This window comes from Phocoena sinus, chromosome 9 (genome assembly GCF_008692025.1).
Source record: "Phocoena sinus isolate mPhoSin1 chromosome 9, mPhoSin1.pri, whole genome shotgun sequence".
In the NCBI taxonomy this organism is placed as follows: domain Eukaryota; kingdom Metazoa; phylum Chordata; class Mammalia; order Artiodactyla; family Phocoenidae; genus Phocoena; species Phocoena sinus.
Window position 1 is genome coordinate 36,811,302 of NC_045771.1, and position 27,117 is coordinate 36,838,418.

General features: G+C 36.9%; 1 protein-coding gene across 2 annotated transcripts in view; it reads left to right on the top strand.

Annotated features, from left to right (window-relative positions):
- The window catches only part of TMEM168 (transmembrane protein 168), a 59,589-nt gene that overhangs the window by 17,763 nt on the left and 14,709 nt on the right, over positions 1-27,117 (top strand). For both annotated transcript variants that reach the window (XM_032643550.1, XM_032643551.1), the window contains exons 3-4: positions 22,286-22,428; positions 24,704-24,978. In XM_032643550.1, the coding sequence (XP_032499441.1) occupies positions 22,286-22,428; positions 24,704-24,978 (418 nt within the window). The remainder of the gene's footprint in view (positions 1-22,285; positions 22,429-24,703; positions 24,979-27,117) is intronic.

A 27,117-nucleotide genomic window follows, 5' to 3' on the forward strand; every position in this document is an offset into this window, starting at 1 on the left:
CTAAACACTTTTCTAGGGTGTCATATACATGAAATAATATAGTGTATAGCTGTTTGAGTCTGGCTTCTTTCACTTAGCATAATTCATATGAGATTCAGCTACGTTGTTGTGTTATAATATCAGTTTATTCCTTCATATTGCTGAGCAGTATTCCATTATGTGGATGTCTCACAGTGTGTTCATTACTCAATGGAGGGACATTGAAATTAGCTTTTGGTGATTATAAATAAAGCTGCTGTAAACATTCATAGACAGGGTTTTGTGTTAACATAGGTTTTTATTTTACCTGGTGTGGGTTGTATGATAAACGTATGAGCCATGTTTAACTTTATAGAAACTGCCAAACTGTTTCCCAAAGTGGCTGTACCATTTTGCATTCTCACCCGCAATGTATGGGAGTTATCTCTTTGTTTTTGTTTTTTAACCATTCTTATAGGTGTGTAGTGGTAACTCACTGTGGTTTTTATTTGCTATTTCTGTAGTAGCTAAAGACGTTAAGTATCTTTTCATGTGATTACTTGTCCTGAGAATTTCAGATCTCAGCAATGTTTAAAACTGGGTTGTTTGTTTTCATGTTGTATTGAGATATAAGTCCTTTATTAGATGTATGACTTGCTAATATTTGCTCCAAGTGGCCTTTTCTCTTGTTTTCTGAAGAGCAGTTCTTAATTTTGCTATACTCTAATTTATCCATTTTTTTCTTTTATGAAATTATCTTTTGATGTCATACCTAAGAAATCTTTGACCTCATTTGAGTAGACTCTCTGGATAACCCCACATGGATAGCTTTGTTTTTTGTTAGTTTTACCGAATTTAATAACATTTTCAAAATGAGTCAGTAGTATCATTCCAAGTCATGTACATTAAAAAGCTGGAATTTTACCATTAACTTCTGTTGTGTTTTGTTCATAATCTCGTTCCAATTTTAAAATGTAACCTTACAGCTGTTGTTTCCTGCAATTTGTGTTATGCTCATTGAATTTGCTACTTGCTTTCCTCTTTTGTACTTTTCTTCCTTAAATAAGTCAATAAGAAGTACTTACACAGTACCATAGCCATTTGGTGCTAGTTTTATTGCTCAGCCATAGGCTTTTCTGAAATTGATACTTGACAATTCACATAAGGATAAAAAGGGAGGAAAGTGTCCAGATACCGAAGGAAGCATACTCCATGGCTTGCTCTTTTGTTTAGGAATTTTCTCTGAAATCTTTCACGTGAGATTTTATATGCCTTTCCTTGCTACCGTCATTTGCAGATTCCATGGGGTTCTGATGCAACTTTTTGGAGGAGCCCTTTGACCCAAACCAGAAAAACCATAATCACCGTTAATTTCTCTGTAGGGGAAGCACTAGCAATCACTGGGTTTGACAGATGTAACAAGACCAGTTTCATATCCAAGGAAGGGAGGGAATCCACAGATGCAGCACAGTTTCATTTCTAGCAAGATAGCTGGATCAGCCATATTATCTCACTTGACATGGGGAGCAGGGAGTTTTCAAATCTGTTGCCAAAACTAGAAGTTCACGTTTCATAATTTTTTGTTTTGTTTCATTTCTCTTCCTAAAGTTTTGAGATATTTTAGTCTAGATTAGAGGAGGGGACACTAAGTCTTTTTAGCTTGAAGTTATACTTTTAATTTGATGTTTTATGCATTCTGCCAGAACACAATGAAACAGGAGTAGATGCTTTTTTCCCCCTAAAACAACAATAACAATGATCTGAATATTATTTTATTCATGAAACAAGAACATGAATTTCTCCTTTGCCCTGATTTTCCAGCTTTAAAAATTTTTTTTTTAATAACTGGAGATATTTTCATTTTAATAATACGGCTTACCAGTTATTAACTGTTTTTTATGTGCTATCCACCATTCTGTGTACTTTGAGTGTATTTATTTAATCCTCATGACACTCTGAGATAGGTACCATTATTATTCCCATTTTGTAGAGAAGAAACATGCTTGAGAGATTAGGAAACTTGCTTGAGGCTACACAGCTGGTGTGAATCCAGGCAGTCTGCCTTCACAGCCTTTACTCTTAACCACTTTACTTAGTTCCATGTATTTTTAGAGTTGGAAATGAGCATACAGATTATTTAATGTAACATCTCTATTTTGTCCATGGGGAGAAGTAAGATTCAACACACTGTCCAAGTTTGATTCCCATACCAGTGTTTTACCTTTATCAAGATTGTGGTCTACAAAAATTTCTATTTTTGCTATCTCTTTTGAGGCTACTCGAAAAATATTTTTTTTCTAATGCATCTACTAGGGCCTTAACTCTATAAGATCTCCTAAATAGCAGTTGTCATTTAGATTAAAAGGTAATCGTCATTTAAATTTCTATTGTTTTGTTCATAATAACCTCATTGCAATTTATAAATGCTTCATTGTAAATTACAGCTACCATTTTATTGTACTAGACATATTTCACATATTTCTAATCTATGTAATAAGCTCATAAAATATCCCTCTTTTATAAATTCAGACTGAAAAGCTTAATTTGTTCATGTACACACAGATGGTAAATGACTATGCTAGGATTGAACCAAAGTCTAACTCCAAAGCTTGAGTCCTTTCCCCTACAATTTCTCTATTGCCTCTACTTAAAGAAATCGCTGCTTTAAAACTAACTGTAAAGTAGCTTTCCTAATGTTCTTAAAGTTCTGGAACTAAGCAAAGTTTTGGAAGTTGCCTATTGTTTCTTAAATATGGGTTTCTCACATTGAAGAGCATAATATCTCCATTTACATATTGCATTGTAACATACATTTATATATTGTGTTTCTTAGTTAGACTTCTATGTATAATATTTCCCAAACTTGGTTACTAATGTGACTCATACAAAAATATTTCTAAACAAACAATATTCATATCTCTTATGTAAATGCCAGGTTTTTTAAAAAATGAAATTCCAACATTGGATAAATAGATTTTGTTCCTATTAGCTGAGAAAGTTTTAGGATATGAAAATATTGAATCTTTTGACCATGACTTGAAAGCCCAGATGAATAGAGAATAACTAGTAACTACATTTAATGGAAAGAATATTACTTAAAGTTGTTTATTGGTCTGCTATTATGTTCAGCTTATACCTGCTTTGAAATTTGAGCCATGTCTTAAAAGTTTGCTAGTGAGCTTAGGGTGATTTGTAGAAGCAAATGAAGAAAAGTATCTATACTTACTAGTTTTGGTCAAGTAAGTTGATCTTATTTGTTACAGGGAGTTGTTTAAAATGTAAGGTGTACTCCAAGTCACAAATGACTTTTAGGTTGAAGCTGTAGAATAAAGGGTTGCAGGCCAGTAAAATTGAAGCTTTCTGAATGTGACAAATGGACAAAACATCCTAAATTTATTTTGGCTCCCCTGGACACATTTGCCAACTGTTAAGACTGCAAATTTTTTGTATTGCCAAACTGTTCACTTTTATCTATACTATCTTTTTTTAAATTAAATTAAATATTTTAAATTGAAGTATAGTTGATTTACAGTGTTATGCCAATCTCTCCTGTACAGCAGAGTGACTCAGTCATACACGTATAGACATTCTTTTTTATATATATTCTTTTCCATTATGGTTTATCACAAGAGATTGAATATAGTTCCCTGCACTGTACAGTAGGATGTTGTTGTTTATCCATCCTATATATAATAGTTTACATCTGCTAATGCCAAACTCCCAGTCCTTCCCTCCCCCACTTCCCTTCCCCTTGGCAACTACAAGTATGTTCTTTATGTCTGTGAGTCTGTTTCTGTTTTTTTAAAATAAATTTTATTTATTTATTTTTGGCTGTGTTGGGTCTTCGTTACTGTGTGCAGGCTTTCTCTAGTTGTGGCGAGCAGGGGCTACTCTTCATTGTGGTGTGCAGGCTTCTCATCGCGGTGTCTTCTCTTGTTGCGCAGCACTGGCTGTAGGAGTACGGGCTTCAGTAGATGTGGCACACGGGCTCAGTAGTTGTGGTGCATGGGCTCAGTTGCTCTGCAGCATGTGGGATCTTCCCGGACCAGGGCTCAAACCTGTGTCCCCTGCATTGGCAAGGGGATTCTTAATCACTGCACCACCAGGGAAGTCCCTATTTCTGTTTTATAGATAGGTTCATTTGTGCCGTATTTTAGATTCTACATGTAAGTGATATCATATAGTATTTGTCTTTCTCTTTCTAACTTCACTTAGTATGATAGTCTCTAGTTGCATCTGTGTTGCTGCAAACGGCATTATTTCATTTTTTTTAATGGCTGAGTAGTATTCCATTGTATATACGTACCACAACTTCTTTTTTTTTTTAAACATCTTTATTGGGGTATAATTGCTTTACAATGGTGTGTTAGTTTCTGCTTTATAACAAAGTGAATCAGCTATACATATACATATGTTCCCATATGTCTTCCCTCTTGCGTCTCCCTCCCTCCCACTCTCCCCATCCCACCCTTCCAGGCTGTCACAAAGCACCGAGCTAATATCCCTGTGCCTTGCGGCTGCTTCCCCCCAGCTATCTACCTTACTACGTTTGTTAGTGTGTATATGTCCATGACTCTCTCTCGCCCTGTCAAAACTCACCCTTCCCCCTCCCCATATCCTCAAGTCCGTTCTCCAGTAGGTCTGCGTCTTTTTTTTTTTTTTTTTTTTTTTTTTTTTGCGGTACGCAGGCCTCTCACCGTTGTGGCCTCTCCCCTCGCGGAGCACAGGCTCCAGACGCGCAGGCTCAGCGGCCATGGCTCACGGGCCCAGCCGCTCCGCGGCATGTGGGATCCTCCCGGACCAGGGCACGAACCCGTGTCCCCTACTCGGCAGGCGGACTCTCAACCACTGCGCCACCAGGGAAGCCCGGTCTGCGTCTTTATTCCTGTCTTACTCCTAGGTTCTTCATGACATTTTTTTCCCCTTAAATTCCATATATATGTGTTAGCATACGGTATTTGTCTTTTTCTTTCTGACTTACTTCACTCTGTATGACAGACTCTAGGTCTATCCATCTCATTACAAATAGCTCAATTTCATTTCTTTTTAAGGCTGAGTAATATTCCATTGTGTATATGTGCCACATCTTCTTTATCCATTCATCCGATGATGGGCGCTTAGGTTGTTTCCATCTCCGGGCTATTGTAAATAGAGCTGCAATGAACATTTTGGTACATGACTCTTTTTGAATTTTGGTTTTCTCAGGGTATATGCCCAGTAGTGGGATTGCTGGGTCATATGGTAATTCTATTTGTAGTTTTTTAAGGAACCTCCATACTGTTCTCCATAGTGGCTGAACCATTTCACATTCCCACCAGCAGTGCAAGAGTGTCCCCTTTTCTCCACACCCTCTCCAGCATTTATTGTTTCTAGATTTTTTGATGATGGCCATTCTGACTGGTGTGAGATGATATCTCATTGTAGTTTTGATTTGCATTTCTCTAATGATTAATGATGTTGAGCATTCTTTCATGTGTTTGTTGGCATTCTGTATATCATCTTTGGAGAAATGTCTATTTAGGTCTTCTGCCCATTTTTGGATGGGGTTGTTTGTTTTTTTGTTATTGAGCTGCATGAGCTGCTTGTAAATTTTGGAGATTAATCCTTTGTCAGTTGCTTCATTTGCAAATGTTTTCTCCCATTCTGAGGGTTGTCTTTTGGTCTTGGTTATGGTTTCCTTTGCTGTGCAAAAGCTTTGAAGTTTCATTAGGTCCCATTTGTTTATTTTTGTTTTTATTTCCATTACTCTAGGAGGTGGGTCAGAAAGGATCTTGCTGTGATTTATGTCATAGAGTGTTCTTCCTATGTTTTCTTCTAAGCGTTTGATAGTTTCTGGCCTTACATTTAGGTCTTTAATCCATTTTGAGCTTATTTTTGTGTATCTCATACTTTTACATGTACCTGTCCAGTTTTCCCAGCACCATTTATTGAAGAGGCTGTCCTTTCTCCACTGTACATTCCTGCCTCCTTTATCAAAGATAAGGTGTCCATATGTGCGTGGGTTTATCTCTGGGCTTTCTATCCTGTTCCACTGATCTATCTTTCTGTTTTTGTGCCAGTACCATACTGTCTTGATTACTGTTGCTTTGTAATATAGTCTGAAGTCAGGGAGCCTTATTCCTCCAGCTCCTTTTTTCGTTCTCAAGATTGCTTTGGCTATTCGGGGTCTTTTGTGTTTCCATACAAATTGCGAAATTTTTTGTTCTAGTTCTGTGAAAAATGCCAGTGGTAGTTTGATAGGGATTGCATTGAATCTGTAGATTGCTTTGGGTAGTAGAGTCATTTTCACAATGTTGATTCTTCCCATCCAAGAACATGGTATATCTCTCCATCTATTTGTATCATCTTTAATTTCTTTCATCAGTGTCTTATAATTTTCTGCATACAGGTCTTTCGTATCCTTAGGTAGGTTTATTCCTAGATATTTTATTCTTTTTGTTGCAATGGTAAATGGGAGTGTTTTCTTGATTTCACTTTCAGATTTTTCATCATTAGTATATAGGAATGCCAGAGATTTCTGTGCATTAATTTTGTATCCTGCTACTTTACCAAATTCATTGATTAGCTCTAGTAGTTTTCTGGTAGCATCTTTAGGATTCTCTATGTATAGTATCATGTCATCTGCAAACAGTGACAGCTTTACTTCTTCTTTTCCGATTTGGATTCCTTTTATTTCCTTTTCTTCTCTGATTGCTGTGGCTAAAACTTCCAAAACTATGTTGAATAAGAGTGGTGAGAGTGGGCAACCTTGTCTTGTTCCTGATCTTAGTGGAAATGCTTTCAGTTTTCACCATTGAGGATGATGTTTGCTGTGGGCTTGTCATATATGGCCTTTATTATGTTGAGGAAAGTTCCCTCTATGCCTACTTTCTGGAGGGTTTTTATCATAAATGGGTGTTGAATTTTGTCGAAAGCTTTCTCTGCATCTATTGAGATGATCATATGGTTTTTCTCCTTCACTTTGTTAATATGGTTTATCACATTGATAGATTTGCGTATATTGAAGAATCCTTGCATTCCTGGAATAAACCCCACTTGATCATGGTGTATGATCCTTTTAATGTGCTGTTGGATTCTGTTTGCTAGTATTTTGTTGAGGATTTTTGCATCTATGTTCATCAGTGATATTGGCCTGTAGTTTTCTTTCTTTGTGACATCCTTGTCTGGTTTTGGTATCAAGGTGATGGTGGCCTCGTAGAAGGAATTTGGGAGTGTTCCTCCCTCTGCTATATTTTGGAAGAGTTCGAGAAGGATAGGTGTTAGCTCTTCTCTAAACGTTTGATAGAATTCACCTGTGAAGCCATCTGGTCCTGGGCTTTTGTTTGTTGGAAGGTTTTTAATCACAGTTTCAATTTCAGTGCTTGTGATTGGTCTGTTCATATTTTCTATTTCTTCCTGATTCAGTCTTGGCAGGTTGTGCATTTCTAAGAATTTGTCCATTTCTTCCAGATTGTCCATTTTATTGGCATGGAGTTGCTTGTAGTAATCTCTCATGATTTTTTTTTATTTCTGCAGTGTCAGTTGTTACTTCTCCTTTTTCATTTCTAATTCTATTGATTTGAGTCTTCTCCCTTTTTTTCTTGATGAGTCTGGCTAGCGGTTTATCTATTTTGTTTATCTTCTCAAAGAACCAGCTTTTAGTTTTATTGATCTTTGCTATCGTCTCCTTCATTTCTTTTTCATTTATTTCTGATCTGATTTTTATGATTTCTTTCCTTCTGCTAGCTTTGGGGTTTTTTTGTTCTTCTTTCTCTAATTGCTTGAGGTGCAAGGTTAGGTTGTTTATTCGAGATGTTTCCTGCTTCTTAAGGTGGGCTTGTATTGCTATAAACTTCCCCCTTAGAACTGCTTTTGCTGCATCCCATAGGTTTTGGGTCGTTGTGTCTCCATTGTCATTTGTTTCTAGGTATTCGTACCACAACTTCTTTATCAATTCATCTGTCAATGGACATTTGGGTTGTTTCCATGTCTCGGCTATTGTGAATAGTGCTGCTTATGAACATTGAGGTGTGTGTATCTTTTTGAGTTATAGTATTGTCTGGATATATGCCCAGGAGTGGGATTGCTGGATTATATGGTAATTCTATTTTTAGTTTTCTAGGAACCTCCATATTGTTTTCTGTAGTGACTGTACCAACTTATATTCCCACTAACAGTGTAGGAAGGTTCTCTTTTCTTCACACTTTCTCCAGCATTTGTTATTTGTAGACTTTTTATGATGGCCATTCTGACATGTGTAAGGTGGTACCTCATTGTAGTTTTGATTTGCATTTCTCTAATAATTAGTGATGTAGAACATCTTTTCATGTGCCTGCTGGCCATCTGTATGGCTTCTTTGGGGAAATGTCTGTTAAGGTCTTCTGCCCATTTTTCAACTGGGTCGTTTGTTTTTTGTTGTTGTTGAGTTGTATGGCTGTTTGTATATTTTAGGGATTAAGCCCTTGTCTGTTGCATCATTTGCAAATATTTTCTCCCATTCCGTAGTTTGTCTTTTCGTTTTTTCAATAGTTTCCTTTGCTGTACAAAAGCTTGTAAGTTTGATTAGGTCCCATTTGTTTAGTTTTGATTTTATTTCTTTTGCCTTGGGAGGCTGACCTAAGAAAACATTGGTACGACTTATGTCAGAGAATGTTTTGCCTATGCTCTCTTCTAGGGGTTTTATGGTGTCATGTCTTATGTTTAAGTCTTTAAGCCATTTTGAGTTTATTTTTGTGCATGGTGTGAGGGTGTGTTCTAACTTCATTGGTTTACATGCAGCTGTCCAACTTTCTCAGCACCACTTGCTGAAGAGACTGTTTCCCATTTTATATTCTTGCCTCCTTTGTCAAAGATTAATTGACCATAGGTGTGTGGGTTTATTTCTAGCCTCTATTCTGTTACACTGATCTGTATGTCTGTTTTTGTACCAAAACCACACTGTTTTGATTACTGTAGCTTTGTAGTATTGGCTGAAGTCTGGGAGAGTTTTACCTCCTACTTTGTTTTTATTTTCCCCTCAGGATTGCTTTGGCAATTCTGGGTCTTTTATGGTTCCATATAAATTTTTGGATTATTTGTTTCAGTTCTGTGAAAAATGTCATGGGTAATATGATAGGGATCGCATTAAATCTGTAGATTGCTTTGGGTAGTATTGCCATTTTTACGATATTAATTCTTCCAATCCAAGACCATGGGATATCTTTCCATTTCTTTGAATCCTCTTTTATTTCCTTTATTAATGTTTTATAGTTCTCAGCATATAAGTCTTTCACCTTCTTGGTCAGGTTTATCTCTAGGTATTTTTTTTTTTTTTGGTGCAATTTTAAAAGGTATATATATATATATTTTTTTTTTTACATTCCCTTTCTGATATTTCATTGTTAATGTAAATAAGTGAATGTTAATCTTGTATCCTGCTACTTTGCTGAATTCATTTATTAGATCTAATAGTCTTTGTGTTGAGTCTTTAGGGTTTTCTATATATAGTATCGTGTCATCTGCATATAGTGATAATTTTACCTCTTTCCTTCCAATTAGGATACATTTTATTTCTTTTTCTTGTCTGATTGCTGTGGCTAGGACTTCCAATACTACGTTGAATAGAAGTGGTGAGAGTGGGCATCCTTTTCTTGTCCCAGATTTTAGCAGGAAGGCTTTCAGCTTTTCACTGTTGAGTATTATACTACTAGCTGTGGGTTTGTGATAAATGGCTTCTAGTATGTTGAGATATGGTCCCTCTATTCCCATTTTGGTAAGAGTTTTTATCATGAATAGATGTTGAATTTTGTCAAATGCTTTTTCTGCATCTATTGAGATGATCATGTGGTTTTTGACTTTTCTTTTGCTACTATGGTTTATTACATTGATTGATTTGCGAATGTTGAACCAGCCTAGTGAACCTGGGATGTATCCCACTTGGTTGTGGTGTATGATCTTTTTTATGTGTTGTTGGATTTGGTTTACTAATACTTTGTTGAGAATTTTTGCATCTATATTCATCAAAGATATTGGCCTGTAATTTTCTTTTTTAGTGATGTCTTTGTCTGCTTTTGGTACCAGGGTGATGGTGGCTTCATAGAATGTCTTTGGGAGTGTTCCCGCTTCATTCTTTTGGAAGAGTTTGAGAAGAATTGTTATAAGTTCTTCTTCGTATGTTTGGTAGAATTTGCCTGTGAATCCATCTGGTCCCACACTTTTGTTTGTAGGGAGTTTTTTAAATTACAGATTCTATTTCACTTCAAATGATCAGTCTGTTCACATAATTTATCTATTTCTTCTTGATTCACTTTTGGTGGGCTCTATGTTTCTAGAAAGTTATCCATTTCTTCTGGGTTGTCAAATTTGTTGACATATAATTGTTCATAGTATTGCCTTATGGTTTTTTGTGTTTCTGTGGTGTCAGTTGAGATTTCTCCTTTTTCATTTCTTGTTTTGTTTATTTGGGTTCTCTTTCTTCTTGGTGAGCCTGGGCAGAGGTTTGTCAATTTTGTTTACCCTTTCAAAGAACCAGCTCTTGGTTTTGTTGATTTTTTTCTGTTGTTTCTTGAATCTCTGTTTTTTCCTCCCTGATCTTTATTATTTCCTTCCTTCAGCCGACTTTAGGTTCTGTTTGTTCTTTTTCTAATTCTTTTAGGTGGTAAGTTAGGTTGTTTACTTAAGATTTTTCTTGTTTTTTGATGAAGGCCTCTATTGCTATGAACTTCCCTCTAAGAACTGCTTTTGCTGTGTCCCATAGATTTTGTATGGTTGTGTTTTCATTGTCGTTTGTCTCAAGTTATTTTTTAATTTCCATTGGTTTTCTAGTAGCATGTTGTTTAGTCTCCACATAGTCATTTTTTTTCTCATTTCTTTTCCTGTGGTTGATTTCTAGTTTCATGCCATTGTGGTCAGAGAAGATGCTTGAAATAATTTCTGTACTCTTAAATTTGTTGAGGTTAGTTTTGTACCCTAGTATGTGGTCAATCCTAGAGAATCTTCCATGTGCGCTTGAAAAGAATGTGTATTCAGGTTTTTTTGGATGTAATGTCCTGAAGATATCAATTAAGTCTAACTGTTCTATTGTATCATTTAGGATCTCTGTTGCCTTATTGATTCTCTCTCCGGAAGATCTGTCTGTTGATGTGAGTGGGGTGTTAAAGTCTCCTACTATTATTGTATTTCCATTGATTTCTCCCTTTATGTCTGTTATTATTTGTTTTATGTATTTGTGTGCTCCTATATTATGTGCATATAAGTTGATGAGTGTAATGTCCTCTTCTTGTATTGATCCTCTTATCATTATATAGTGCTCTTCTTTAGTTTTCTTCATAGTCTTTAAAGTCTATTTTGTCTGTTATGAGTATTGTAACTCCCGCTTTCCTGTCATTTCCGTTTGCCTGAAATATTTTTCCATCCCCTCACTTTCAATCTGTCTGTGTCCTTTGCCCTGAGGTGGGTCTCTTATAGGCAGCATATTGTAGGCTCTTGATTTTTATCCAGTCTGCCACTCTGTCTTTTGATTGGAGTATTCAGTCCATTGGCATGTAAGGTAATTATTGGTACATATGTATTTATTGCCATTTCAACCTTTTTTTCCAGTTGATTCTTTGTTTCTTCTTTGTTTTTCTTCTTCTTCTTGTGGTTTGATGATTTCCTTTCATTTTATGCTTGTATTCTCTTCTTTTTGGTTTTTGTGAATCTATTGTATGTTTTTGATTTGTGGTTGCGCTGTTTTTCAAGTATGTTAAACCCTTCCTATATCTGCTTGCTTTAGACTGATAATCAATATATGGCCTTTATTATGTTGAGGTAAGTTCCCTCTATGCCCACTTTCTGGAGAGTTTTTAATCATAAATGGGTGTTGAATATTATCAAAAGCTTTTTCTGCACCTATTGAGATTATCATATGGTTTTTAGTATTCAGTTTGTTGATACCACACTGATTTGCAGACATTGAAGAATCCTGGCATCCCTGGGATAAATCCCACTTGATCATGGTGTATGATCCTGTTAATGTATTGTTGGATTCGGTTTGCTAGTATTTTATTGAGTATTCTTGTGTCTATGTTCATCAGTGATACCTGTAATTTTCTTTTTTTATCATATCTTTGTCTGGTTTTGGTATCAGGGTGATGGTGGCCTCATAGAATGAGCTTGGGAATGCTCCTTCCTCTGCAGTTTTTTAGAAGGGTTTCAGAAGGATGTGTTAACTCTTCTCTAAATGTTTGAAAGAATTCACCTGTGAAGCTCTCTGGTCCTGGACTTTTGTTAGTGGGAAGTTTTTAAATCACTGTTCCAGTTTCAGTACTTGTGATTGGTCTGTTCATATTTTCAGTTTCTTCCTGGTTCAGTCTTGGAAGGTTGTACCTTTCTAAGAATTTGTCCATTTCTTTTAGGTTGTCCATTTTATTGCCATACAGTTGTTTGTAGTAGTGTCTTATGATCCTTTATATTTCTTTGGTGTCAGTTGTAACTTTTCCTTTTTCATTTCTAATTTTATTGATTTGCGCCCTCTCCCTTTTTTTAGATGAGTCTGGCTAAAGGTTTGTCAATTTCATTTATCTTTTTAAAGAACCAGCCTTTAGTCTCATTGATCTTTTCTATTATTTTCTTCATTTCTATTTCATTTAGTTTTTGCTCTGATCTTTGATTTCTTTCCTTCTACTAACTTTGGGTTTTGCTTGTTCTTTTTGCTCTAGTTGCTTTAGGTGTAAGATTAGGTTGTTTGAGGTTTTTCTTATTTCCTAGGTAAGATTGTATTGCTGTAAACTTCCCTCGTAGAACTGCTTTCGCTGCATCCCATAGGTTCTGGATTGTCATTCTTTTGTTTTCATTTGTTTCTAGGGTTTTTTTTTTTGTTTTTAATTTATTTTTGTCTGCGTTGGGTCTTCGTTGCTATGCGCAGGCTTTCTCTAGTTGTAGCAGGTGGGAGCTACTCTTTGTTGTGGTGTGCAGGCTTCTCATTGTGGTGGCTTCTCCTGTTGCAGAGCATGGGCTCTAGGCCTGTGGGCTTCAGTAGTCGTGACTTGCAGGCTCAGTAGCTGTGGCTTGTGGGCTCTAGAGTGCAGGCTCAGTAGTTGTGTCGCAGGGGCTTAGTTGCTCCGTGACATGGGGGATCTTCCCAGTCAGGGCTTGAACCCGTGTCCCCTACATTGGTAGGTGGATTCTTAACCACTTCACCACCAGGGAAGCCCATGTCTCCAGGTATATTTTGATTTCCTCTTTTTCTTTCTTCAGTGATCCATTGGTTGTTTAGTAGCATAGTGTTTAGCCTCCACGTGTTTGTGTTTTTTACCTTTTTTTCTTATAGTTGATTTTTAATCTCATAGTGTTGTGCTCAGAAAAGATGCTTGATATGATTTCAGTTTTCTTCAATTTACCGAGGCTTGCTTTGTGACCCAGTATGTGATCAATCCTGGATAATCTGCTGCTTTTGGATGAAATGCTCTATAAATATCAATGCAATCATCTGGTCTAATATGTCATTTAAGGCCTGTGTTTCCTTATTGATTTTCTACATGGATTATCTGTCCACTGATGAAAATGGGGTGTTAAAGTGCCCCACTATTGTGTTCCTGTTGAGTTCTCCTTTTATGGCTGTTAGCACTTGATTATTTATTGAGGTGCTCCTATGTTGGGTTCATATATATTTACAACTGTTATATCTTCTTCTTGGATTGATCCCTTGATCATTATGTAGTGTCTTTCTGTGTCTCTTGCAACAGTCTTCATTTTAAAATCTATTTTGTCTGATATGAAAATTGCTACTCCAGCTTTCTTTGAATTCCATATGCATGGAATACCCTTTTCCATCCCTTCACTTTCAGTCTGTATGTGTCCCTAGATCTGATGTGGGTCTCTTGCAGACAGCATATATCTATGTCTTGCTTTTGTATCCATTCAGCCAGTCTACGTCTTTTGGTTGGAGCATTTAATCCTTTTACATTTAATGTAATTATCAATATGTATGTTCTTATTGCTGTTTTGTTCATTGTTTTGGATTTGTTTTTGAAGGTCTTTTTTCTTCCCTTTTTCTTTATTCTCTTTTTACTTGATGTCTATCTTTAGGATTTCTTTTTCTTTTTTTTTTCTTTTTTTTTTGCGGTACGCAGGCCTCTCACTGTTGTGGCCTCTCCTGTTGCGGAGCACAGGCTCTGGATGCGCAGGCTCAGCGGCCATGGCTCACGGGCCCAGCTGCTCCGCAGCACGTGGGATCTTCCTAGACCGGGGCGCGAACCCGCGACCCCTGCATCGGCAGGCGGACTCTCAGCCACTGAGCCACCAGGGAAGCCCTGCTTTTTCTTTTTTGTGTGTGTATCTATTGCAGATATTTGGTTTGTGGTTCCCATGAGGTTTTGATATAGCAGTCTATATATGTACAATATTGTTTTAAGTTGCTGGTCTCTTATTAGTTTCCAGTGCATTTCCAATATCCTGCATTTGTACTCTTCTCTTCTCACGATTTCTGGTTTTGATATTATATTTGTGTGGGGGGTGATTTCCTACCTTTGTTTTATGTTTGCCTTTACCAGTGAGCTTTCCCACTTATAATTTTCTTGTTTCTAGTTGTGGCCTTTTCTTTTTTACCTAGAGAAGTTCCTTTAGGATTTGTTGTAAAGCTGGTTTGGTGGTGCTGAAGTCTCTTAGTTTTTGTTTGTCTGTAAAGCTTTTGATTTCTCCATTTAATCCGTCCGAGGGCCTTGCTGTGTAGAGTATTCTTGGTTGTAGTTTTTTTCCCTTTCATCACTTTAAATATATCATGCCACTCCCTTCTGGCCTGCAGAGTTTCTGCTGAAAAATCAGCTGAAATGGGCATTCGCTTGTATGTTATTTGTTGTTTTTCCCTTAATTGGTTTTAGTATTTTTTTCTTTGTGTATAATTTTTGTCAGTTTGATTACTATGTGTCTCAGTGTGTTATTCCCTGGGTTTATCTTGTATGGGACTCTGCACTTCCTGGACTTGAGTGTTTCCTTTCTCATGTTAGGGAAGTTTTCGGCTATAATCTCTTCAAATATTTTCTCAGACCCTTTCTCTCTCTCTTCTCCTTCTGGATCCCTTTAATGCAAATGTTGGTGTGTTTAATATTGTCCCAGAGGTCTCTATAGACGGTCCTCCTTTCTTTTCATTCTTTTTTCTTTATTCTGCTCTGTGGCAGTGATTTCCACCATTCTGTCTTCCAGCTCACTTACTCGTTCTTCTGCCTCAGTCATTCTGCTATTGATTCCTTCTAGTGTATTTTTCATTTCACTTATTGTATTGTTCATCTCTGTTCTTTAAATCTTCTAATTCTTTGTTAAACATTTCTTGTATCTTTTTGATCTGTATCTACAATATTTTTCTGGGTTGTTGGATCATCTGTACTATCATTACTCTAATTTCTTTTTCAGGTAGGTTGCCTATCTCTTCATTTGGTTGTTCTTATGGGGTTTTAATCTCATTCCTTTGGAGTATATTTCTCTGCCTTCTTATTTTGTCTAACTTTCTGTGTTTGTGGTCTCCTTTCCACTGGCTGCAGGATCGTAGCTCCTCTTACTTCTGGTGTCTGCCCCCTGCTGGGAAAGGTTGGTCCTGTGGCTTTTGCAAGCTTCCTCGTGGGAGGGACTGGTGCCTGCCCACTGGTGGGTGGAACTGGGTCTTGTCCTTCTGCTGGGCAGGACCATGTCAAGGGGTGTGCTTAGAGGTTGCTGTGAGCTCAGTACAGCTTTAGGCACGTTGTCTGCTGATGGATGGGGCTGTGTTCCTATCCTGATGGTTGTTTGGCTTGAGGCATTCTGGCACTGGAGCCTGTAGGCTGTTGGTTAGGACTAGGTCTTGATACCAAACTGGCAATGACCTCTGGGAGAACTCATGCTGATCAGTGTTCTCCGGGGCCTCTGCCATCAGTGTTCTTGCTCCCCCTCCCCACTATTTAACCACAGCTGACCCCCATCTCTGCCAGAGATCCTCCAAATCTCATAGGTAGGTCCAGCCCAGGTTCCTGTGGAGTTACTGCTTTGTGCTGGGTCCCAGTGTATGTAAAACCTGTGTGCACCCTCCAAGAGTGGAGTCTGTGTTTCCCCCACTCCTCTGGAGCTGCTACACTCAAGCCCTGCTGGCCTTCAAAGCCAAATGCTCTGAGGGTTCCTCCTCCTGATGCCAGATCCTCAGGCTGGGGAGCCGGACATGGGGCTCAGGACTTTCACTCTTGTGGGAGAACCTCTACAGTATAATTTTCCAGTTTGTGGGTTGTTCACCTGGCAGGTATGGGATTTGATGATGTCACAAAAGCACTCCTCCCATCATCTTGTTGTGGATTTTTCTCTGTCTTTGGATGTAAAATATCTTTTTTGGTAGGTTCCAGTCTTTTCTGTTGTTGGTTGTTCAGCAGTTAGTTGTGATTTTGGTATTTTTATGGGAGGAGGGGGGCTCAAGTCCTTCTACTCCGCCATCTTTTCCAAAATAGAGGGGCAGCTTTTAGTTTGGATGCTTGCTGTCTCTTTCCTCAGCGTGTGCTGGCCTTTACCTTTTTATGTGGGGTGTGCGGGTTCAGCGGCCCTTGTGCACTCACAGGACAGTGGGGGCAGGGCTTGGCACCTGCTTGGGGGGTCTCCTGTGGGCGGCTGCTATCCGTGCACTCCTGGGATAGTAAGGGCAGCCTGCTTTTAGGTCTCATAGTGGCGACCTGTGCCCACCTCTGGAGCCCAGGATGGCAGTGATGACTTGCATACCACCACCCCCTCCCACCAACAGCTCCTGTGGGCGGTGTCCTGTTGCCTGGGAGCACTCACAGGGAAAGGAGCTCTTAATGGTGGGCCCACCCCTCTCCCCCTCCACCCCCAACAATGGCACCTTGCCTCTGTGGCAGGCCCTGGCTTCTTCTGAGTACTCCCTCTGTTGCCACAGTCTAGCCTCTTCAGGCTGCCTCCATGCAGCCAACCCTGGTCCCTTCCCTGGGTCTGACCCCTGAAGCCTGTACTTCAGCACCTAGCCCCCACCCTCACCAACAGCTGAGCGTCTCAGGCGGGGGAGCACAGGGTGGCACTGATGACCTTCTGTGCAGGTGACTGTTTTGCCTTCTGCAAACCTGTTGCTGCGCTCTCCTAGGCTCCAAAGCTCCCCTCCATCCAGGCTGATTTCCCTACCAGTGAGGGGACTCCCCAAAATTCAGGAACCTTTTCTCATTCACAGCTCCCTCCCTGGGGTGCAGGCCCTGTCCTGATTTCTTTCTTTTTCGTTTTCCTTTTGTCCTACCCTGTTACATGGAGGTTTTCTTGCCCTTTGGGAAGTCTGAGGTCTTCCGCCAGTGTTCAGTAGATGTTCTATGTGAATCGTTCCACTTGTAGATGTGTTTTTAATGTTTTTGTGGGTGGGAAGGTGAGCTCCCTGTCCTACTTCTTCACCATGTTGATCACCCCACCAATAATTATTTTATATAAATGGCTGACATAATTTGAATGTACAGTCCTCCCTCGGTATCCACAGGGGGTTGGTTCCAGTACCCCCATGAATACCAAAATTCGCAGTTGCTCAAGTCCCTTATATTTATGGTGTAGTACAGTTGGCCATCCATATCTAAAAGTTCCCTATCCACTTTTATGTGAATAAGGGTTTAATTGATCGAAGCATTTTTCTATTATAATGGAGCAACATATGTAATAGAAGGTATAGGAATTGAAAAGAAAATAATGAAATTATCAATATTTGTAGATCAGATGATTACCCGTTAAACCTAAGAGTTAACTGAAAAAGCAGTTGAAATTGCTGTAGTAATAGTTGTGAGAATTGTTGCATCTTTTAAGTTGTAAGCTATGTCAAAAAATGGTAATTGTGCTCACTGATAGTTATCATTAACCCAACCAATATACAAACTATGTGAATTCTCTTGGACATACATAAGTTGTATGAGAAGAAATGGTGTTTATAGCGGAAATATATTTTTTAATATGTACATTATGTCCTTTAACGAATTTGCCTCCTGACATTGTATCCTATTAGTGATCCAACCTGGATTAAGTGGTCAAACCTGGATTAAGATATGTAGACTGTTAATAACCCCCAGCATCCTGGAAGAAACAAACATCCTCTTGGAGAAGGTATAATTATCCTAGGTCCGAAATTAATCATATAATAGTTTTTTTGCATACAGTGTTCAGCTCATAAATATAACCAGATACACACACACACTCACATGGCATTGAGAGCAAGAAGCAGCAGAACCAACAGACGATAGGCAGACCAAAAAGTCTTGAGATATTGGAATTATCAAACAAAGAAAGCCAACATACTTAGCAAGTTGAAAAAAAAGCAAAGATAATACATAATGGTAGGAAGTTAGAAATTGTAAGAAAGTGACAAGGCAGATTTGAAAAAGAACTAGACAAGTTTTAGAATCAGAAAATAAAATATCTGAAATGCATTCAACGTGCTAGTTTAACAGATTAGACAAATGAGAAGTGAGCATTAGTGAACTGGAAAATATAGTTCAGATGAAGCTATGAAAGAAGGAGCTTAAAGAGGAAAAATAGAGAAAATACTATACAGAGAAAAGGATAAGACTCATTGAGGATACAGAGAGATATCATCTGTGTTTTACTGGAGTCCCAGAAATAAAGGAGGAAATGTGGACAAAAGGAAATATTTGAAGGGATAGACAGATAGGCCAGTGGAACATAAGAGTATAAAAGTAGATATCAGAATACTTGATTTATGACAAAGATGGCACAGTAATGTGGAATGGTTGAGATTTTCAATAATTAGTAATTAGATAATTGGGTGTTCACATAAAAAACTTAATTTGGACTGTTATTATAAAAATAACTACATTTGGATTATAGACCTAAAAGCAAAGTGCAAAACAACAAAGCCTTTAGAGGATAATGTACAATACCTTCTTGACTTTTAGGTGGGTGGAGAAGATTTAACAAGACACAAAATGACAATGTTACACTTAAGAACTTAAGTTAAGCAAAAAACAGCATTAACAGTCACAGAGGGAAAGGTATTTGCAATACAACCAACTAAAGACTTTTTTAATACATCTTTATTGGAGTAATTGCTTTACATTACTTAATTACTTTACAGTACATTAATTGCTTGACAATGTTGTGTTAGTTTCTGCTGTACAACAAAGTGAATCAGCTATATGTATACATATTACCCATATCCCCTCCCTCTGGAGCCTCCCTCCCACACTCCCTATCCCACCTCTCTAGGTCATCACAAAGCACCGAGCTGATCTCCCTGTGCTATGTGGCTGCTTCCCACTAGCTATCTATTTTACATTTGGTAGTATATATAAGTCCATGCCACTCTCTCACTTGGTCCCAGTTTACCCTTCCCACTGCCTGTGTCCTCAAGTCCATTCTCTACGTCTGCGTCTTTATTCCTGCCCTGCCACTAGGTTCATCAGTACCATTTCTCTAGATTCCATATATATACATTAGCGTACGGTATTTGTTTTTCTTTTTCTGACTTACTTCACTCTGTATGACAGACTCTAGGTCTATCCACCTCACTACAAATAACTCAGTTTCACTCCTTTTTATGGCTGAGTAATATTCCATTGTATATATGTGCCATATCTTCTTTATCCATTCATCTGTCGATGGACACTTAGGTTGCTTCCATGTCCTGGCTTTTGTAAATATGCTGCAGTGAACATTGTGGTACATGTCTCTTTTTGAATTATGGTTTTCTCAGGGTATATGCCCACCAGTGGGATTGCTGGGTCATATGGTAGTTCTATTTGTAGTTTTTTAAGGATGTCCATACTGTTCTCCATAGTGGCTGTATCAATTCACGTTCCCACCAGCAGTGCAAGAGTGTTCCCTTTTCTCCACACCCTCTCCAGCATTTATTGTTTCTAGATTTTTTGATAATGGCCATTCTGACTGGTGTGAGGTGATACCTCATTGTGATTTTCATTTGCATTTCTCTAATGATTAGTGATGTTGAGCATCTTTTCATGTGTTTGTTGGCAATCTGTATATGTCTTCTTTGGAGAAATGTCCATTTAGGTCTTGTGCCCAGTTTTGGATTAGGTTTTTTTTTTTTTTTTGGATATTGAGCTATATGAGCTGCTTGTATATTTCAGAGATTAAACCTTTCTCAGTTGCTTCGTTTGCAAATATTTTCTCCCATTCTGAGGGTTGTCTTTTCGTCTTGTTTATGGTTTCCTTTGCTGTGCAAAAGCTTTTAAGCTTCATTAGGTCCCATTTGTTTATTTTTGTTTTTATTTCCATTTCTCTAGAAGGTGGGTCAAAAGGATCTTGCTGTGATTTATGTCCTAGAGTGTTCTGCCTGTGTTTTCCCCTAAGAGTTTTGTAGTGTCTGGCCTTACATTTAGGTCTTTAATCCATTTTGAGTTTATTTTTGTGTATGATGTTAGGAAGTGTTCTAATTTCAGTCTTTTACATGTAGCTGTCTAGTGTTCCCAGCACCACTTACTGAAGAGGCTGTCTTTTCTCCATTGTATATTCTTGCCTCCTTTGTCATATAGGTGCATGGGTTTATCTTTGAGCTTTCTATCCTGTTCCATTGAGCTATATTTCTGTTTTTGTGCCAGTACCATACTGTCTTGATTACTGTAGCTTTGTAGTATCGTCTGAAGTCAGGGAGGCTGACTCCTCCAGCTCCCTTTTTCTTTCTCAAGATTGCTTTAGTTATTGGGGTCTTCTGTGTTTCCATACAAATTGTAAAATTTTTTGTTCTAGTTCTGTGAAAAATGCCATTGGTAATGTGATAGGGATTGCATTGAATCTGTAGATTGCTTTGGGTAGTAGAGTCATTTTCACAATGTTGATTCTTCCAATCCAAGAACATGGTATATCTCTCCATCTGTTTGTATCCAACTAAAGACTTTTATCTAAAATATACTGAGAGCAAAATAAAACTGTAAATCAGTGACAGAAAGGCAGCCCCACGGCAAAATGCTTCACCAAAGATGAAACCAAAATGATCAAAGGTATTTAACATAAGTAATAATCAGAGAACTCCATACTTATTCTGGTTTTGTTTATCATAGGGGAAAATTAAAAGGAATCTAAATACAACAAATAGGAAATCAGCTAATTAAAATTTTATAAATATGATAGTAATACCTTTTGATATTTACAAATAATTTAGAATTACATTAATGGGCTTTAACATATTAAAAAGTTTGCAGAACATTATATTTCATTGCACTTTGGTAAGAAACTAAGTATTTGTGAATATTTATATATATTGTATGATGTCTGAACATATTTTAAAAAGTTAGCTGTGTGTGGATGATGGTACTTGGAATTATTCTAATCATAGTTTTACTCATTTGTATTTTCTGTTGTTTCTAAATTGAGCATGTACTGTATTATTTATGTAACTGATAACACATAATGTACCAAAAATAGGGCATTATATCCATTTTTCCATTATCGGAGTCAACTTTATTTTTTTATTGAAGTTCTGATCAAATGAACCACTTCTTAGTGTTAGAAAACTGTATTCATGCACATAGACACATAACTGTGTAATATGTGCAGTAGCAACACAAAAAATGTGGGATACTATCCGTATTGTAAAAATATAGGTCAGTTCTGAGTGACTCATCCTTCCTTTTCCTTTTCATTTAAATGGGTCCTTTAATTTTTTGTTTGTTTGTTTCTTTTAATTGCAAATACTACTTAAATCTTGTCTTCTCTTAATATGTCTCCTGCCTCCCTTTTTCCATTCTGTTTTTAGGCTGCTTAAATGTCTTCAATATATGTCTTTATATGTATGTATGTGTATATATATATATATATACTTTTTTTTTAGTTTTGAATTTATAGTCTAGAACTTTTCAAAGGAAAAGTTTGTTTTAAGTTTAAGAATGGAATTCATTTTGATAGCTTTAAGGAACTTACAGTTTAAGATTTTCTCTTAATTTCTGGACATTTCACAGGGGGAAAAAAAGCCCTTTCTAAAGTACCTTTTCTGATAAAGTAAATGAGTGTGTTATTTGTAAAATGGTTTAGAGCATGTGGGTTTTAACAGGAAAGGATTTGTTTTCTGGCTTTTTCTCTGTCATATCAAGGGTGTGGTTATATTTTTGTTTTGTTTTTTAGTTTGAGTGGGATGTTACTTGACATCCCATCATAAAAATACAGCACATCATAAAAATGCGGTGTGCTGTATTTGTTTTGCCATGACTTCCAAGCAGCTTAGAGATAAATTTAGGGTTCATTGCTTATCCATGTATACACTTGTCTCTTTCAACTTATAACGATTTTTAGGTCATTAATTATCCTTTTTATCCTTGTTGGAAGTAGAGGCAAAAAATGAATATGCATTTATGTAAATATATATACGTATACACATATATAAGTTCAGTCACCCACTCTATGTAAACATGATGTTTTAAATATTTTTTAGCCAACAAATGGAATCTTCTTGAGCATGTTTCTGATTGTTTTGCCATTGGAATCTATGGCTCATGGCCTCTTCCATGAATTGGGTAACTGTTTAGGAGGAACATCTGTTGGATATGCTATTGTGATTCCCACCAACTTCTGCAGGTACAGTAACCTAGTATAATAAGTAATAGCTACTTGACTCAATATTTTGCTAATATTGGTATAAGATGATAGCTTATTTTTTCAAAACTATAATATTCTCAAAGTATAATACTCTTGCTTTTTTATTTTCCATTTATCCCAAATGTTTAAGAACCTTTATCTACTCTGAGTAATAATATAATCTTCAGGGTTCAATTAAAATTTTATTTTTGATAAATGTGATTAGCTTATATTTTAGCTAAAAATCATAAAATATGAATGGATTTTCATAAAATATGAATGGATTTTCTAAGTAAAGTTCCTGCCCTTTCTTTAGAGAGGGATATCTCGTTTAAGAAAATGTGAAGCAACATGGTGAAGTATAATAGAATGTACACTGGACCTCAGCGTCCTAAATTCTAGTTCTGTGTTACTTTAGGCAGATCATAACTTCTCTGGACCTCAGTGTATTTATCTAAAATGCAAACAATACCATTCTGCCCATATAGAGAAATGTTATGAAGAGCTAATGAGACTATAAATGTAAAAACACTACTAGAAAGTGTCATACAAATACCACGAATTCAAAAACATTGGCAGTGAAGTTAAGTATTTGATTGCAGTTTTATTTGGAAATATTTTTGACCCCAAATGTATGGCAAACCTGTTTCAGCCTGTAAATACTGCCAAATTTTAGTTTTTCTTTTGTAGTTAAGTACCTTTGAAGTAGAAAAAAATAGTTCCTTGCCATTAATGAATTCTGTTGACCAAGCAGTCATCATACTTTCCTTGGCCAGGGATAGGAGAGGGCTTGAAATGAAGTTTTTATCTGATTTCAAATATTTGACATAAAAACACATAGTAAATATTTCCTCCATATTAAAGACTTGATATATAAGTTGAAGATTCTCATGAGAAGTAAAAGAAATACGTTTAGAAGGATCACATAAAGTAAGATGTGACAACTCTGCAGGAAGAATATGTGGAAATAGTACTTTGCACAGTTAGATTTTTATTGTTATAATTTTTGATTATGCATTGCTTTATTCTTTTGCTGTTTTGAGGCTGTTAAATGATACAGATAGAGACAAAATGTTTTGTTCTTTTAATGAAAACTTTTATAGAATTAATAGAATAGTATTGATAATACATGAAGCAAAATATAAAGTTTACACAATTCCTACTAGAAGTCTCTTTTTTGGATAAGAGTTATGATTTTTTTCTCCTTCAATATTGATTTGATTATGCTAGTTTTAAGACTTGGTTTATTATCTTTACTAAAGTACCGTTTTACATGTATTCCAGAATCAGGTCTAAGTCTTCAGTTAGTATTCAGTAGTATATAAGGCAGTGGACCTAAATAGTAATAATTTTTTAAAATAAATTTATTTTATGTATTCATTTTTGGCTGCGTTGGGTCTTCGTTGCTGCACCTGGGCTTTCTCTTGTTGAGGCGAGCAGGGGCTACTCTTTGTTACAGTGTGCAGGCTTCTCATTGCGGTGGCTTCTCTCATTGCAGAGCACGGGCTCTAGGTGTGCGGGCTTCAGTAGTTGCAGCGCGTGGGCTCAGTAATTATGGCTCACGGGCTCTAGAGTGCAGGCTCAGTACTTGTGGCACATGGGCTTAGTTGCTCCGTGGCATGTGGGATCTTCCCAGACCAGGGCTCGAACTCATGTCCCCTGCATTGGCAGGTGGATTCTTAACCACTGTGCCACCAGGGAAGTCCATAATAATTGTTTTAAAATGTCATTTATTAAAAGGTAAGTTCTATCATTTATGTACCTTAAGTTAGTAAAACTTGAACACAACTTTATAAAGACTGTCTTTTTCAACACAGAAATTAAATATATAATTTTAAATATCGCTTCCAGATTTTGTTAAAATTTTTTTCTCAAAAAAGTACTTTCATTATTGTCCCCACCCAGGTATTCTTGAAACATTTTGGGGGTAGAATTAGTACAGTCTTGCTTTTTAAAGTTTTGTTTAATATCTGTCATTTGGTAAGAAAATATGAATAAAGAATGAAGAGTAGTACTATCTACATTTGGAGATATTCTCCCAGCTTCCAGTTTTATTGATAAGAAATATAATTTTTAGAAACTAGGCTTTGATTTTCCAAGCTTAATTCTTATCACTGTAGAAAATTAAGGAAAGATGTTTTTCTTAAAAAAAAATCCTGCCATTTAATTAGCCACTTATGATTCTTAGATAATTTATTATAAATGAAGAATAGGAATGTGACATAGAATGAACACTTCATAAACACTAAAATGATCTTTTTTTCTCCTTCTTCAGTCCTGATGGTCAGCCAACACTTCTTCCACCAGAACATGTACAGGAGTTAAATTTGAGGTCTACTGGCATGCTCAATGCTATCCAAAGGTTTTTTGCATATCACATGATTGAGACCTATGGATGTGACTATTCCACAAGTGGCCTGTCCTTTGATACTCTACATTCCAAACTGAAAGCTTTCCTTGAACTTCGGACTGTGGATGGACCTAGACATGATACGTATGTTTTGTATTACAGTGGGCACACCCATGGTACAGGAGAGTGGGCTCTTGCAGGTAAATCCATCTCTGGCAATTTCACTGTTGTAAAAATATGCCTATTCGTGGAAATCTGTCCTTCACACTGAAACATTGTTTCCAAATTCTCAGTTTTCCACTTCACAGATTACCAAGTATACATACGACTGTTTTGTTTGCCTTTTCTCTGGCATACTTGTTTAGCATAATTTTAGTAATCTCTAAAGGTTTTGAAAATTATGTTTTGTGTTGATTGGAAGAAAAAAATCTGACTGCTTGATCTAAGACTTATAATTAGTTTCCCTTTAAAGTATTTTCAGAATTATTAAATGTAGTTACATTTTTCAGAAGCTGATTAACTTATTTGACTAATACTTGTAAGTCTTTAAGGTGTTATAGGATGCTGATTTCAGTAGTTCTTCATATATGCAGTTTTATTTATGTTAGAAAGCTCACCATAGTTTTAAGCAGCAGGTGATATGATATGGTTGGAGTAGTGCTTAGGTCAGTGCATGGTCCTCATTTGCCCCAACAGTGTTGTTTGAGGCAAGTTACTCTGTTTCATTTCTCTCATCTGTAAATAGAAGGAGTAATATTAAGTCTCCTTGCCAAGGGAGAAATGAGACCCTGTAAGTCAAAGGCTTTGTTTTATGAATTACTTGCTTAGTGCCTGGAAGAGAGTCTGGCATATAGTAGGAGATCCTTAAGTAATATAGATAGATGGATGAAATCACTGAATGAATCACTGATGAAAAAAGGTACTTTCTTTTTTTTTTTTTTTTGCGGTACGCGGGCCTCTCACTGTTGTGGCCTCTCCCGTTGCGGAGCAACAGGCTCCGGACGCGCAGGCTCAGCGGCCATGGCTCACGGACCCAGCCGCTCCGCGGCATGTGGGATCCTCCCACACCGGGGCACGAACCCGTGTCCCCTGCATCGGCAGGCGGACTCCCAACCACTGCGCCACCAGGGAAGCCCGGTACTTTCTTATTTTAGATTAGAAATAGTTTTTAGATTTAATTATATCCTACTTTTTTTCTATAAAATATTTCAGATGTTTTACAGCATGAATACAAACAATAAAATAATCATAAAATATAAGTAGAAAACGATATTCAGCTCAAAGAAAAATATAAAACAAAAGTATTATGGAAGGACAGAGGTAGAGCGCTAATACAAGAACTCCAGAAGAAAGGAAATAAACTCAAGGTTAAAGGAGACACGATTTCAAACCATCATGGTCTCACTAATTTCATGCCAGATTGGTTTCCAGGGTTTTATTATAAATACATTTTTTGGTTTTGCAAATAAATATTGAATAACTCAATGGCTGTCTAGAAGGAGTAAAGGCAAACTAATACTTAACTGAGCACATTTGAAGCACAGCTACTATGCTTGGTACTTTATACACATTATTAGATTTAATCTTCACTTGAAATTTCTTGAAGTAAATACTATCACCTCTATCTTCATTTTTCAGAGGATGAAATGAAAGCTGAAAGTGGTTACATAACTTATCTGTAGTCATACTACTACTAAGTGATGGAATCATGATTCAAGCCCAGATCTCCCTGACCCCTAAAATCTTCCCCCTATTGTACCATGTTGCTGCCAAAGATGAAAACCATGAAGATACAGAAATGGCATGTTCTGGTTCAGTAGATATTTTTGTTAGCATGGTTCACCCATTTTCAAAACACTGTAATATAGAAGAAGCTAGTCAACATTAAAACTACTTCAGTATAATGGTTTATAAAATCATTTACTTGACCTATACTTTTTAATAACAGTGTGTAAAATAACTTTTTAATTTTTATGGCTATTTCAAGTTCAGGTAAAGTATAGCATTCTGTGTACTTCAGAGCACAAAAGAAAAAGTTCTAGTCTGTTCAAAAATCTTTACAGAAATATATTTCAGACCCCAAAACAGGGATTGATTATTGAAAACTACTGCAGTGCTTAAAATAATAACCTCTTCCCTAAGCAAATGGGTCGAAAAAGGCATAATTTTGGTGGCCATGCATATATCCTTAGTAATTTTTAAGTTTTAAAAGAAAGTAATTTAAGAAGCAAACATGTTGTACGTTTCCATGAAGGATTTATTACTTAATGTAAACATTTTGCCAAAAGTTTGCATTTTTCTTAAGTCCTTTAAAATTTATCTCAAGTATTTTTTAAAAA